General features: G+C 41.8%; 1 protein-coding gene across 2 annotated transcripts in view; it reads right to left on the bottom strand.

Moving 5' to 3' along the window:
• The window catches only part of Rrn3 (RNA polymerase I transcription factor RRN3), a 43,270-nt gene that overhangs the window by 16,067 nt on the left and 10,765 nt on the right, over positions 1–16,438 (bottom strand). Inside the window, exons 7-14 of one of the 2 annotated variants that reach the window (XM_075942078.1) lie at positions 15,363–15,426; positions 14,183–14,252; positions 12,840–12,938; positions 10,039–10,131; positions 8,408–8,546; positions 7,176–7,306; positions 3,869–3,999; positions 1,786–1,970 (exon numbers count right to left, since the gene is read on the bottom strand). In XM_075942078.1, coding sequence (XP_075798193.1) covers positions 1,786–1,970; positions 3,869–3,999; positions 7,176–7,306; positions 8,408–8,546; positions 10,039–10,131; positions 12,840–12,938; positions 14,183–14,252; positions 15,363–15,426 — 912 coding nt within the window. The remainder of the gene's footprint in view (positions 1–1,785; positions 1,971–3,868; positions 4,000–7,175; positions 7,307–8,407; positions 8,547–10,038; positions 10,132–12,839; positions 12,939–14,182; positions 14,253–15,362; positions 15,427–16,438) is intronic. The other variant, XM_075942079.1, reaches the window with a different exon arrangement.

The following is a 16,438-nucleotide window of genomic DNA, read 5'->3' as shown; positions in this document are numbered from 1 at the left end:
AGCATAAAATATCTTGGAGTAACTCTGACCAAGCAAGTGGAAGGCTTGTATGAGAAGAACTTTAAATCTTTGAAGAAAGAAATTGAAGAAGACACCATAAAGTGGAAAGACTTCCCATGCTCTTGGGTAGGCAGAATTGACATAGTAAAAATGGTAATCTTACCAAAAGCATCTACAGATTCAACGCAATGTCCATCAAAATCCTAGCAAAATTCTTCAAAGACCTCGAAAGAATGGTACTCAACTTCATTTGGAAAAGCAAAAAACCCAGGATAGCCCAAACAATCCTGTACAATAAAAGAACTTCTGGAGGCATCACAATCCCTGACTTCAAACTCTACTACAGAGCTACAGTACTGAAAATAGCCTGGTATTGGCCCCTTTTATTATTGATGCTACACACACGCATTAATTAATTATTAATGAAGAAAGTGACCTACAGACTTGCCTATAAGTAATCTGATAGAGGCATCTTCTCAATTGAGGCTCCTTCCTCTTCCCAGATGACCAGAGTTTGTATCAAGATGACCAAAAAGATGACAATTAAGACAAGCAATAATAGCTCTTTAATGGACCATGATTCAATTCTCAGTACCTATGTCTGGGCTCACAATTGCCTACAACTCCTCTCCTGGCCTCCAAGGGCGGGAACACAAATGCACACACACACACCCTGACCCAAATGTAGTCCCTTAACTTCAGAAAACTACAGGCATGAGATAAAGCCTAGGACACTGGTTCTCAAACTATGGGTGATGACCCCTTTGGGGGCTGAGAACCCTTTCACAGGGTTCTCTTAAAACCATCAGAAAACAGATATTTATATTACAGTTCCTAACAATAGCAACATTACAGTTATGAAGTAGAAAAGAAAACTATTTTATGTTTGTGAGTCACCATAACATGAAGAACTGTATTAGTGGGTGGAAGGTTGGGAACTACTGGACTAGGACTGTCCTCCTGTGACAAAATGGCCACAAGGGCACGGAGGAGAAGAAGGAAGAACTCAAATAAGGGGATCAAAGATTCCCTTTGTTCTGACTCCTTTGCAGTGATTTCTTGTGGAGACACAGAACTGGCTTAAAGTGCAGGCTCCTTCTGGGACAGATGAGACGAAGTTGGGAAACAGTTGCTTGGCAAACCAAGCATAGATGAAAGCAAACTTTCTCTGCCCACTTCTCAAACATTGTGTCAGAATCTGTACCCTGGATAAGAAAGTGGCCTTTGAGCTCAGTTCTTCACGCTCTAGGAGTTACAAAGGAGTGCTTTGCTTCTGTATACTTTTTGCCTTGTTTCTATGTACTTCTTTTCATTTTTATTACTATTATTGATTGAGGTACTGTTTCTTGCAAGGTGAGGCAAGAGTTTCTCATGATCATGTACGTGAGTAAAAGGGGGTTTCAGAGTTGAGGTAATGCTTTTTAGTCTGTATAAAAGGCCATACAAAATAAAGCTTGTTATGCAGTTGTTCATACTCTGCATCCCCTGTGTCCCGATTTGTGCGAAACCCTTACCCAGGGACCCCAACGCACTGGACACTGACAATTTCTCTAGTAGCTAGCTAAACAATACATAAACAGTAGTGTTCTTGAAATGAACCCAGGTCTCACACCTCTGTCCACCATTGCCCTCCTTTGCAGGTCCATGATGCCACAGCTGCACTGGGACAGCAAACCCAGCTAACCCCCATCACACATTTAAAAATAAGCATCAACCGAAGGCAAGTAGTACTGCCCTGAAGGCCCATGTACAATAAATAACCCAGTCTCAACCCACATTACTGACCTTCCTTCAAGTTTCCACTCAAAAGCTGCTTGTACCTAAAAACAAAAGTGTAGAACACAGCTTGGCAGGCTGAATAAAATGGTCCATGGAGTGCAACATCACAGAAAGCCTTTGTCCCTGAATCCTGGTTATTAAGGTACATGTGCAGCCAGTTAACCAAAAGATCCAGGCATGATTTCACGGTGCTAGAAAGAGAAAAGTGGTGTTATTGGCTTCATCAGAAAGCTGAAGACAGAAACACGCCTGTCTTTCACTATCCATTACATAAGGCTCAAATAGGACCCACGGGCTGGGATGTAGTTTAGTGGTAAGCAAATGCTTAACATGTATGAGGTCCTGGGTTCCATTCCCAGCATCAAAAATAAACAAACCAAAAACCTTTCCTATGACCAGAGAAAAGCAGAAGTAGGGTGATAGAAAGAAGTTGCCTTACAATTTTTTATTATTTTGGGGAGGAGAAAGGGTTTGTTTTTTTCTAAACAAGGGTTCTCTGTGTTTCCCTGGTTGTTCTGGAACTCAAGAGTCATCTGCCTCTGCCTCCCTGGTACTGGGACTAAAAAATGCCTTCCGGGCCCTATTTCCCGTGCTGCACCGCGGCCTTTCTCTTTCTCTTCCGGTCGCAGGCGCTTCGGGAGCCGCCGATTACCGTCCAGCCATGGCCAAGTCCAAGAACCACACCACACACAGCCAGTCCCGGAAATGGCACAGAAACGGCATCAAGAAACCCCGGTCACAAAGATACGAATCTCTCAAGGGGGTTGACCCCAAGTTCCTGAGGAACATGCGCTTTGCCAAGAAGCACAACAAGAAAGGCCTGAAGAAGATGCAGGCAAATAATGCAAAGGCCATGAACGCACGTGCGGAGGCCATCAAGGCCCTGGTGAAGCCCCAGGTGGTGAAGCCCAAGGTGCCAAAGGGCCCCACCCGCAAACTCACCCGTCTGGCTTTAATTGCTCACCCCAAGCTTGGGAAGCGGATTAGAAGCTACATGGCCAGGGGTCGTAGGCTCCAAAAAACAAAGCCCAAGGTTCAAGCCAAGGCAGAGGCCTCAGCTGCAGCTCAGGCTCCCAAAGGTGCCCAGGCCCCTGTGAAGGCCCCATAAAAAAGGTCGCAGTCTGCCAGTGTGAAGACAGACGGACTGGTGTGAACACCTACACAGTATTTGCAGATGTTCAGGACCTTATGCTGTTTTTACAAATAAACTTGAGGCAAGTTCTGTTAAAAAAAAAAAAAAGCCTTCCAATTTTGTGAAGGAGCACTTAGTTCTGCAGAGCAATAGGCCTTAAGGATGTCCCAAGGAACTAGGCACAAAAGCACAGGCCTGTAAAACCCACACTCGGGAGATTGAAGGAGAGTCATGAGCTGGGACTAGTCTGGATTCCAGAGTGCGACATCTCAAAAATCACAAATACAACTAATTAAAAGACAAAAATACTTTTAGGGATGGAGTTGAGTTTCTCCAACTCAGTTGAGGCTTCCTGGCTCAGCTCCCAGCCCGACAGCAATGTAGCTAAGGATCAGGGCTTCTTCCTATCTGGACTCAAAAACTGGAACCACAAGACTCTTAGCTGACTGGAAAATGGCTTAACAGCATCTCTGCCCTTATCTTGTGGAGCCCTGAACCAGGCTCCTAGAGAGCCCTATATCACTGCTAATCTCAATACTGGGGCTGGCTTTGCATGTGCCCAATGTGCTTTACCACTGAGCTCCATCCTACCCTAATTACCTTAAAAAGTGTTTTCTTCAGATCAAACAAACACAACTGATTTGGAAACCAAATGAAAAACAACAAACCTACAAAAAGAATCAAAACAATACACAACACTATGTTATCCATAAACAGAGACAGGCTTTTAGGTTCAATACACAGATTCCTCATATACTTTCTCTTACCCAAAATGGAGACCTCTCCTTCTCAAACTGCTTCATAGAATTATAGACACCTTGCATGTAGCAAACAGATTTTCCCCTTGCTTTACAAAGACAGATCAAAAATAAGAGACCTATTTCTTTGATTTGAGACAATATTATAATCTTCCCAAAGCAAAACACTGAAAAAGCATTTGAAAAATTAGTTACTTACATAAGGGGAATAAATTTAGCTCTTGCCAAAAAGCTCCCAATGTAATTTGCAGCAGCTTGCCTGGTGATGGCGGGGTTATTTGGATCCTGCAACTTTTTCCAGAGATGTTCCAAAAATGCTTCTGCAAATCCCTGTAACAAGAGAGGCTGTTGGCTTGGCATTTCTAATGCTGAAAATATTCTGGCTCTCAGCACCCTGAAGGCATTACCTAACAATGTAATTATACTGCTAAACAAGGAACAGAGAGAGGGGTCATGGTTCTGATTTAAAAGTAAAAACCCATCAAACCCAGCTCTCCTCCTGCCCCTAATCCCTTTGTGTTAGGCACCAATACCCAGAAACACTCTCTACCTGGGAGCCCAGAGGCCACTGGGCTGGGACTCAGGTAGGCTATTTTCATTCTCCTTCTTGTACTCCACTATAATCTCTCCAGGCTCATCCTATAGCAGCCAGGTTGCAGGGGGCCCCTCCTCCTTCCATTCATTCCTAGGGGACGCTGCCAAACTTTGGTATGCATGCAACTTTCCTTCTCCCTATGGACCTTCTCAGCACACAGCCCCCTCTTAATCCATCCCCATACCTAGAAATACTTTCTGTCCCAAAGGCCCCCAGAGGCCATACCTGGCAGGGTAGGTGAATCACACTGTGCTCCATTAAGATCTCTCCATTCTCACCTTCAGCCCAGTGACAACCTGCTTGCAGGAGCTCCTCCCTCTTCAACTCTGAGTATCATCTCTGTCTCTCTTCAACTTTGTAGCTTAATGTATACTTCCAAAAACGCTCCCCCCCCATCCCACCACACCTCCAACTCCCTGTGGACCCCACCTCTAGGTGAACAGGATCACCTTAGTTCTTTCCTGAAGCTTCTCCCTCCTTTTTCTCCTAGCCTATCTCTATTCTTTCCTCTCTGCCACCCACCCACCTCCAGAAGCACGTACTACAAGGCAACCCACAACCATCACTTCCCTAAGATTTAGAGACTAAGGAATGGAACACCCACTCAACAAAGACCAGACACTGACACCAAGGATCTCCTCAATCATCCCAAACCCCAGATGCCTAGACACCAGTACAAAAACAAATATTAACAGCCAATACAATATGCCTCCACCAGAACCCAGTGTCCCTAACTAGGGTAGGCCCTAAAAAATGCGCCAGACAAGAACGTGATAACTAGCTGTTCCAAATATATTCAAGGACCTTAAAGACGATAGGAATAAATCCCTTAAAGATGTCTGTAAAAACACAAACAGTGGAAAGAAATAATAAAAACAGTTCAAGACATGAAAGTAGAATAAAAAAAGCCAGGTGATGCCGGGCAGTGGTGGCGCACGCCTTTAATCCCAGCACTCGGGAGGCAGAGGCAGGCAGATCTCTGTGAGTTCCAGACCAGCCTGGTCTACAGAGCTAGTTCCAGGACAGGCTCCAAAGCCACAGAGAAACCCTGTCTCGAAAAACCAAAAAAAGAAAGAAAGAAAAAGAAAAAAAAGCCAGGTGATGCAGTCCACACCTTTAAACAGAAAAAAAATCCTGGGCTAAATTTAACAAAGCAAGTGAAAGACTTGTATAATAAAAACTTCAAACAATGAAGAAAATACCAGAAGACTGAAAGATCTCCCATGCTCACGGATCAGTAAGATTACTATAGTGAAAATGGCCATCTCTCAAAAAGCAATCTACACATTCAACAAAATTACCATCAAAAGTCCAACAAAGTTCTTCATAGAACTTGAAACAGTAATTTTCAGCTTCATATGGAAAGCACACACACACAAAGCAGGGCTGTTATGAAATATTTGTACACTGTCTGGAGGTGCATTGCTGTGACCGGTGTAATAAAAAGCTGAATGGGTAACAGCTAGGCAGGAGAAATAGATGGGATTTCTTGGGAGAGAAAGGAAGAGGAGAAGGAATCTAGGCACATGAGAGATACCAGAAGGATGAGGGGTATGTGACAGAAGGAATGGGTTAATTTAAGTTATAAGAACTACTTAAAGGGGGCTGGAGAGATGGCTCAGAGGTTAAGAGCATTGCCTGCTCTTCCAAAGGTCCTGAGTTCAATTCCCAGCAACCACATGGTAGCTCACAACCATCTGTAATGGGGTCTGGTGCCCTCTTCTGGCCTGCAGACATACACACAGACATAATATTGTACACATAATGAATAAATAAATATTTAAAAAAAAAAGAACTACTTAAAAACAAGCCTAAGCTAAGGCCAAGATTTCAAGTAAGTCTAGGTGTCATTATTTGGAAGTTGGTGATACAGATGAAGACGCACAGGATAGCAAAAATGATCCTGAAAAACAAAAACTGCTGGTTGCCCAGTGGTGGTGGCAGTACACCTTAATCCCAGCACTTGGGAGACAGAGGCAGGCAGATCTTTGTGAGTTCAAGGCCATCCTTGTGAACAGAGCAAATTCCAAGACAGGACTTCACAGGGAAACCTTATCTTTAAAAAAAAAAAAGAAAGAAAGGAAAAGGAAACAGAAAAGCTTTTGTACAGCAAAGGACACTACCATTTGGGAAAAAAGCAACAGGCTACAGAATGTGAAAAGATCTTTACCAGTTACACATCTGATAGAGTTAATGTCTAAAATATATAAGGAACTAAAAAGACAAACAACAACAACAAAAATCCTGGACATCAAGAAAGCAACACAATTTAAAAAGGGATACGTAACTAACAGAATTCTCAAAACCATTGAAACACAAATGGTTGAGAAATAAACATCCTTGGTTATCAAGGAAATGAATATCAAAACTACTTGAGATTTCATCCTCTAACAGTGAGAATGGCCAGGATCAATAAAACAATTGACAGCTGTGCTGGCAAGGACATGGCGTCCAGCACTGAGATGGAGAAGCAGACACAAGCCACAAAGAATGGGTAATACCAAGGAAACATAAGCAGAGCTACACATAAATCCATAGACAAAAACATACTCATAATTTTAAAAATAATAAATTTTTAGCTGAACTGGGCAGGGGTGGTGCACGCCTTTAATCCCAGCACTCAGGAGGCAGAGACTGGGGAATCTATGTGAGTTCAAGGCCAACCTGGTCTAGAGAACAAGTTCCAGGACAGGCTCCAAAGCTACAAAGAAAGTGTGTATTGAAAAGAAAAAAATAAAATAAAATATATATATATTCCAGCTGGGCATGATGGCACGTCTCTAATCCCAGTACTCAGGAGATAAAGACACTCAGAACTCTGAGCTCTAGGCTAGCCAGGGTTAGGTATGACCTTAAATCAATCAATCACCAATCACTCACTCAATCAGCATGGCAATGCCATTTTACTTACCAATTTGAAGCTGCAAAGGAAAAACATGAAGAATTGTACATGGCAGGAGGCATGTGTAGGCAACAGGAGTTTGTCAAAGATGGCTATCAGATCACGGTATAAATCCTTTGTTTTACTGTTATCAATCTTACCTACAAGAAAATTCAAACTTTATTTTCAGAAATACATATTTTTAAAGGAACACAACGCCATTAAGAATCAGCATTTGGGCAGGGCTGAACATTCATAAGGCTACAGCACAAAGGCGGGGGGGGGGGGGGGGGGCAGAAAAGCAAAACCCAAACAAAAGTAAAACCCAGAAATTAAGCTATAGCTACAACAGAATTTAAATGGATGGCTTTGATTTCTGTATGTGACCACCTTGTGGACAGGGTCCTAAGCATCACTTAGGTTGGGCTTTCACAGCAAGCGGCAGGCAGCTCTCCATTCTGAGTCATCTCAATGGCTCCTGACTTTGCTTTACTCAGTGTAATCCCTTACATCACACACTGCTGTGAAGCTACAAAAATTATCTTTTCTTTTTTTTTCCAAGACAGGAGCTCACGTAACCCAATCTGGACTGAAATCCACTATGTAGCAAAGGCTGATCTTGAGCTCTTGTTCTTCCTGCTTCTACCTCCCAGGTTCTGAGAATACAGACATGCAGCACTAGGCCAGGTTTCCAAATCTATGCTAACTCATTCTTTTGTCTGTTTGTTTAGAGACAGAGCTTTTCTGTATATCTCTGGCTATTCTGAGATTTGCCCTATAGACCAGGCTAGTCACGAACTCAGAGATGCACCTGCCTCTACCTACCTATACTAGTGCTGGGACTAAAAGCATGTGTCACTAGGCCCAATCAACAAACTCATTCTTGCACCACAGCAATGTGCATGGACACGAAGTCTTCAGGCTCAGTGAAGTTGAAGTCCCAACACTGGCATAATGAATACATATAACAAGGGCCTCTCAAGGAACCACAGAATACAGGCAGACATCCTGAGACACCATTATCAAATTTCTTGAGACTGTCAAACACAAGCAATCCCTTCTAAAGTTAACCAAACGCCATCCATTACCCTTTATTACACAACAGTGAAAACACCATGGTCTTTGAAGTTAAATCCTGGGTCCTAACCCCATTCCTTCCATTCTCAAATTGTGTGACACTGCCACAGAAGTTGATCTGTCTGACCCTTTCTTATCTCATTCTCAAGATATCAACCAACTACCTAGGTTACTCTAGTTATTACCGTCCACACGACAGACATCCTCAATGTAGGACAGAAGCAAAGAAAGCAGGATGTCCAGGCGTTCGGCGATGGGATGAGCCATCTGACTAGGCCGATCCAGGTCAGCTTTCTTTTCAGGTTCGGTGTCCTCATCTTCATCCTTGAGGAAGTGAAAACTGACATTACAAAAGTCACTGGGAGTCTTCAGTGTTTGGGGAAACTGACTAAAAGAGAAGAGTAAAATGCAGACACTGTCCCACACTCTCATTTAGAGATGTGATTCAAAGTCACCTTTCGAATTTTAAACAAATACCAATCTGACTCTTTTTCCCCCTTTTACTTTTTGGGGGCTTGGGGAATGGGGCTGGTGGGAGAGGGAGTGACTGGGACTGGACCCTTGTGCACACTAAGCTGCGTCCCCAGCCCTGACTCTCAACAGCACATGCCCATCCCAGTCTTGGTGACTTCTGTAGCTGCATGGCTGAGGCTGTGTCACCAGCTGCTGTGCTGTCTGCCAAGAACTCACAGCTTCTCCAGTTACAACCTCAGAACCAATGTCAAGAAGTCACAAAAGGCACAGAGTCAGCGTGATTCTCAGTGAGTCAAAGGTGTTTACCACCAATCCTAGTGACTGGAGTATGATCTCCAGAATCTACATGGTAGAAGAGAACAGACTCCAGAAGGTTGTCTCCTGACCACATGTTCACCATGGTACACATGGGTGCTACATCCTGCCACATCCCAGAAAAGGGACTCACACTGAATTCACAGCAATTTTCTTGTTCTCTGATGCCTGGCCTTAAGAGCACTTCAACTCAGCTCAAACTCTGGGCAGCTGAGCTCTACAACACACAGCGAGTACTTTAACGGTAGACAGTAACTACAACTAGACAGTGACTTCTTTAAGCTAGCTAACTGGCAACACATACACTAGACTGGGACACTTTCTGCTTGCTGTTTCCTCACAGATGCTTGCAATTTATAAACAATGAAAAAAATTTTGGAATGAAAATGAAACAAATTTCCCCAAAACCAAACATAAAGCCTTGGACATAAACCATTTATAGGCAGTAAATAATATGTCAGCACTGGACAAGATATCACACACCTATAATCCCAAAACAGACTTATTTAAGGAGGTGTTCTCAAGTTTGCTCAACTACTTCATTTATGTATTACCACAAGTATGTGCACACGCACGTAGAAGCCACAAGTTGCTTGGTTTATTCTGCCTCAGGAATGCTGTCCACCTCCAACACAGGGTCTCTAATCTAGAGCTGACCAATTACCCTAGAAAGGCCAAGTAACGTGCCAGGGGTCCTCCTGTCTGTGCTTAACTAGTACTAGGAACTTGAGCACATTCACCACACCCAATGTTTTCTCTGGGTTTTAGGGATCAAATTTAGCAAAAGGAAAGCACTTTGCCAGCACAGCTGTCCTTCCAACCCCTCCATTGTTCTGTCTTAACAGGAAGCCTTGAAAAAGACTTCAAGCCTATTAAAGCCTGTAAGCCATTAGCTGTGTCTTTCGACACTCTGAAGTGACGAATGTATGTTTCTGTTAATAGAAATGCTAACCATAAAGACAAGAATCAAATACAAAGTAAAAATAAAGAAGTCTAACCATCAATATCAAAACAAAGAGGTGCTGACCATATTAAACAATCCTTCTGTGGTATCTGTCCCATCACAAGACTGAACTGCTGCCTCTTCGGCATCTTCAATATCCTGCCGGGATACACTCACCTATATCACACAAATAAATAAATAAACAAACAAATGGATGGATGGATGAATAAATAAATAAATAATGAATAAATGAAAACAGTTAAAATGTAGCTATTTGCAGTTGAAAAATCAATCTACTATAAATACCATTGTTGTGAAATATTACTATAACTAGGCAAAGATATATTTGTTTATTTATGTAAAGATATGTTGCATTTGTTTCACCTTGCTTGCCAAAGGCACCTGATTGGTCTAATAAAAAGATGAACAGTCACAGCTAGACAGGAGAGGGATAGGTGTGGCCTGAAAGCAGAGAGGATAAGTAGAAGGAGAAACCTAGGCAAAAGGGAGGAAAGAATGAGGAAGAAAGAGGGGACATGTCCAGAGCCAGAAGCAGGCAGGAAGAGCTACCTGGGCTATACTGTGAGACCCTATCTCAATAAATAAAAGTCAGGAGCTAGAGAGATGGCTCATGTGTTAGGAGCACTTGCTCTTTCTCATTCATTCATTCATATGCTTACTTCCTTATCTCGATTTTTTCAGGGCAGGGTTTCTCTATGTAGCCCTGGCTTGTAACTTACTCTGTAGACCAGGTGAACTCAAACTCAGAGATCCGTCTGTCTGGCCCCTGAGTGCTGGGATTAAAGGTGTGTGCAAGAACACTAAGAGCATTTTTTCTTTCAGAGGACCTGGATTCAATTCCCAGCACCCACATGGCAACTCACACCCATTCTCAACTCCAGTCCCAGAGTATCTAAAACAATTTTCTGACATCCACAGGTACTACGCATACATGAAGTGCACAGACAAGCAACCAAACAAAACATTCATATATATAAAATAAAATAAATTCAAAACTAAATCAGAGCCAGGAAGATGGTTTGGTGGGTAAAGGTAATCACCACCAAGCCACTCCATCCCCAGAAACAGACATATAGACATGGTGGAAGGAGAGAACCAACTTGCACAAGGTGCCCTCTGATCTCCAGACATGCTACTACACAGGACACACAAACACACAAAGACACACACAAGGGGGGGGGGGGGACCAAAAACTAAGTAAAATAAAAATAAAAATTTAAAATGTTTTTCTCCACCTTGAGTTCTATCTTGCCAGGCACACACCTTTAATCTCAGCACTCAGGAGGCAGAGGCTAGGGGATCTCTGTGTGTTTAAGGACAACCAGGACTATATACAAAGACCTTGTCTCAAAAAAACAAAAGCAGGGCTGGAAAGATGGCTCAGAGGTTAAGAGCATTGTCTGCTCTTCCAAAGGTCCTGAGTTCAATTCCCAGCAACCACATGGTGGCTCACAACCATCTGTAATGGGGTCTGGTGCCCTCTTCTGGCCTGCAGACATACAGATAGACAGAATATTGTATACATAATAAATAAATAAAAATAAAAATCTTTAAAAAAAAAAAGCAAAAGAAAATGAGTTGTAGCTCCTCAGGTTGCAGTCCTATTCAAATAACCCCAATTCTGAGCCATGCCCACACCACATACTTCCTAACCTCTTCCTAACCCTCTACTCTCTCGGACTGCAGTATTCACTGGCAAACCATCTCAGGAAACACCAAAGCCATTACACATCTAAGGGCCTTGTATGTGACCTTAGATTTGTAGACGTGCTTGTGTGGACAAGTCCAACGTTGTTATCAGGAGTCTTCCTCAATTGATTTCAACCTTATTCACCAAGGCAGCGTCTCTCAGAACCTAGATGTTGCAGATAAAGCTAGACTAGCGAACCAGCTGGCTTTGGAGACTCTAACTGCTTTCCAAGCACCTGTGCTATAGGCAGGCTAAGTTTTTGTGGGCACTTCAAGCTACCTGTGCAGTCCAAGTCCATGGACTTTTGCTTTGTTCATCCTTGATGGATCTTCTTCCAGATCCTCCCAATACCCAGAGATTACATTTCTTCCCTTTCCTGACCACTCCTGCTCCCTAGCCTGACTGCATTGTTCCCAGCTACAGGTAGTTACTGAGTATTCTCCAACTACACCTGTTCAAGGGGAACATGCATCCACAGCCTCCTTCCTCTGTTTTTTTTTTTTAAAAAAAAGTTTGACCTGTTTATCCTGATAGTATGCATAAATAAGAATTTTCAAACAGAAAACATATGCAGAAGCTCAAATGAACATTCAATCTGGGCCTTCCTCACATCCACACCGCACAGTCCCGAAAGGCAGTTTAGCTCACGGCACTTTCCACGATGCCTTTGTATGGCTGTGCATACCTAATCATAGGACTGAACTGTTTACAACCGCCAAAAATAGGTAAAGTTAAAGAAGTATAGCTAGAATGAAGCAAATAACTGGACTGTTTTCCACTGCTATTTGTCTTAGCTACGGTTTCTATTGCTGTGAGGAGACACCATGAACACAGCAACTCTTATAAAGAAAACATCTGATCAGAGGTTCAGTCAATTATCATCACTGCAGGCACGCACGATAGCAGAGGTGGTGCTGAAGCTGAGACTGATGCATTGGGTGGTATCCTGAGTATAGGAAACCTCAAAGCCTACCCCCCAACAAGACCATACCCACTGCAACAAAGAAACACCTCCTAATAGTGACACCTTCTATGAGAATACGGGATTATGGGATTATGGAGGCCAGTTATATTCAAACTACCATATTATTTATTGTTTCACATACACAAAATATGTAGTCATAAAATTTATAAATGAAAACAGAGAAAAAAATACAGGTGATCTGATACTTACATCTAACTTGAGTAACTTTTCGATGACAAGCTCCAGAATTTCACGCCTCAAAGTTGGAAAATACACACTTATCCTTAGTAAATTATGAACATAACATTCCTAAAGCATAAGAAATAAAATGATGAACAATTCAGCAGTGTTTCAGGACCTAAGCAAAACATGACTTCTACTTTAACTACATGACTAGAAAAGGGACTGTCAGTTCAGAAACTGAACTATTCAAATGTACGTATGTTAATTAATCTAATCACCACAAGTAAATGATTCTACTCAGTAATACACTATTACCTTCTGGTAATATTCATTATTTTTTTTATTCACTTGTGGTACTGGGAGTCAAACCCAGAACCTTGTGCATGCAAATCATGCATTCCCACTGAGCTACATCTGCAACCTTCCTGGTAATTCTTATATGTATAAGCACCCAACACAAAAGATTATTTCTGAAATGGATGCTGACCATGACCTACACACAGTAATAAAATGGTATTGATGCCAGGCAGTGGTGGCACGTGCCTTTAATCCCAGCCCCCCAGCCTGGTCTATAGAGCAAGTGCCAAGACAGGCTCCAGAGAAACCCTGTCTCAAAAAACAAAAAATGGTACTAAGTTATACTAGCTAGGAAAGGAATTAGACACTAGGAGACACCTATAATCCTAGCATTTAGGAGGCGGTTGAGGCCAGCCTGGGCCATAGATTAGGACCCTGTTTCAGAAAATATAACAAAGAGAAAAGAATGTAGACAGAAGATTCTGTTCCACCCAGTCCCACAGCCATTCAGACGCAAAGAAACACTTTATATTAATTATAAACTGGCCTATTAACTCAGGTTTATTAATAACTAGCTCTTACAACTTATATTAACCCATAATTCTTATCTATGTTTAACCACATGGCTTGGCACCTTTTCTTCCTCTGCGTCTGGTTGGTGACTGCGTCTGCCTTTTCTCTTCCCAGAATTCTCCTGTTCTGGCCGCCCTGCCTATACTTCCTACCTGGCTACTGGTCAATCAACCTTTTATTAAACTAATGAGTGGAAAATATTTAGTGTATAAGAGCACTATCCCACAGCAAAAGAATATGAGAAACGTTCTTAGCTTTTTCTCTCTTTTGATTTTTGAGCCAGAGTCTCACATTGTAGCTCAGGCTCACCTCAAACTTGCCTAAGTCCTCTTGCTTAGCCTCCCAAGTGTCAGGATCACTTAGGATCACAACAGGCCTACGCCATAACACTCCATGAAATGAAATCTTGAGTTTAAAACTCTAGACAGGCATTTTTAAGAAAATAATAACATCATCTAAAATAAAGTCACAAAATAATCTTTTCATGAAAGATTTCTTACCAATGTTCTCTCTGATTTTCTCACAAATGGAAATTTTTCTACCAGTATTGGCATTAGAAACCATGGTGTCCTGTTTAAAAAAAAAAAAAATCTAATCCATATTAACTTTTTAAAAAGCTAGCATTTGCATCCTAAGAATAATAAGGAAATAAGAGGCAAAAAAGAACCCTACCACAAGTAATTAAAGGCCCAAATCAAGGACTTGCAGAGAAAAATATAAAAAAACTTACATAGAAATATACTTTATTTTTTTAACTTTGTTAGTAACAGCAAGTCAAAAACAGGCTTTTCTTCTACAACAGATTGACAGATTTCAGTTTAAGAACATGTACCAGTATATAAGTATATTATTTAAAGAGGAAAAGTATCATTAACTTGGTATTTTTTGATTAAGGCAGGGACTCATGTAGCCCAGGCTAGCATCAACTAGCATAAAACTGTGTGTAACCAAGGATGACCTGAATATCTGATCCTCCTGCCTCTACCTTCCCAACTGTTGAGGTTACATATACAATACTCCACCCCAGCTTCCCATTTTTAGTTAACAAAAGTAACACTAATAGTCTATACTGCTAAAGAAACCCACAAGCCTGCCACACTTCTTGATAACCACATTTTATTCATTCATACGGCAAAGTGTACACACAGGTTCAAAGAGAAAGTATCTGGATATCATATCTGCTGAAGATAAAAGCAAAATCCCAACTCCTACAGAAAAGAGAGGTAGAAGCACTATGTATAGGTTAAACATAAATAGTTACGCAGGCATGAAATGACTTAGAGGGAGAGACATTTGCCTTCAAGGCCTGGCACCTGAGTTTCTACAAGGTAAGCTGGCAGAATGGAGTCTACTGATAGCTGTCCTCTGACCAGCATGATGGCACACTCAACACCTGTGCCTACACCCACACACAAATTAAATTTTTAAGTAAGTTAATAAAATAAATTAAAACAACATAATGAATAGAAAATAGAATTTTCAACATGTGTTATCAATACAATTGAAAAATAGCAATATAACCCAGTTTTTGATGCTATTAACACTCTATAATCTACTCAATTCTTCCTTCCAGAGCCGTGTGCACACATTACAGGCAAGTGACCCACCAGAACTAAGACTCAACCTGTTAAACTAAACACCATGATTCAAAGAATTCAAAGTCAACAAAACAATACTCACGATGGGACATATTTTGTTATGATTTGCAAGGCTCTATGACATGTGTCAAAATTTGCAGGAAGATCTACAAGGAAAAATTGAAAGTATGAACATCAAAACAAAAAACTTCAAAATCATGTTTCTGAAGCTATGAAGCTAAAAACACTTTCTAACCAAAACTCAGTAACTATGAGAAATAAGAATTGCAAAGTTTGATGGGAGGTAGTGGCACACCCCTTTAATCCCAGAAGTAGGTAGATCTCTGAGGACAGCCAGGACTACACAGAGAAATCCTGTCTCAAAAGACAAACAAATAAGCAAAAAAAAAAAAAAAAAAAAAAAAAAAAGGAATTGCAAGGTTTGTCTCCTCAATCAACAATGAGTATTAAATGGATTAATTATATCACACCTGCATAGATTCATCTAGAAAGAGCTAGAGTTATTAGTTGAGAATGGCAAAGCACACAGAACACATGCAACACTTCAGCTGCTGGAGCAGGATTGCTGAGTTGGAGGCCAGAGACCCTACCTAAAAAAAACAAAACAATGGCGGGGGGGGGAGGGGGGGAGGTAGCTCAGCTGGTAGACTGCTTGTCTAGCATTTACAAAGCACTGAGATGAATCTACATCAAGAACAATCGCAGTGGGTTTTTGATCCTACTGCACGTACTGGCTTTGGGGGAGCCTAGGCAGTTTGGATGCTCACCTTAGGAAACCTGGATAGAGGTGGGCGGTCCTTGGGCTTTCCACAGGTCAGGGAACCCTGATTGCTCTTTGAGCAGATGAGGGAGGGGGACTTGATCGGGGGAGGGGGGGGAAATGGGAGGCGGTGGCGGGGTGGAGGCAGAAATCCTTAATAAATTAAAAAAATAAAATAAAACTGCTTTGTCATAACAAAAATAAAAAAATAAAACAGACTTAGCAGTACACTCTTGCAACCCCAGTAATCAAGTAGGGGCAAGAGGAGCACGAGTTAAGGTCTTCTTCAGCTATGTAAATTCAAGGCCAGTTCAAGGACTCATAAGAACGCTTCTCCAGGGCTGGAGAGAAGGCTCAGCCGTTAAGAGCTTTGCCTGCTCTTCCAAAGGTCCTGAGTT

Source organism: Microtus pennsylvanicus, chromosome 11 (genome assembly GCF_037038515.1).
Source record: "Microtus pennsylvanicus isolate mMicPen1 chromosome 11, mMicPen1.hap1, whole genome shotgun sequence".
Lineage (NCBI taxonomy): Eukaryota > Metazoa > Chordata > Mammalia > Rodentia > Cricetidae > Microtus > Microtus pennsylvanicus.
This window is presented reverse-complemented; position numbering and strand designations above follow the sequence as displayed.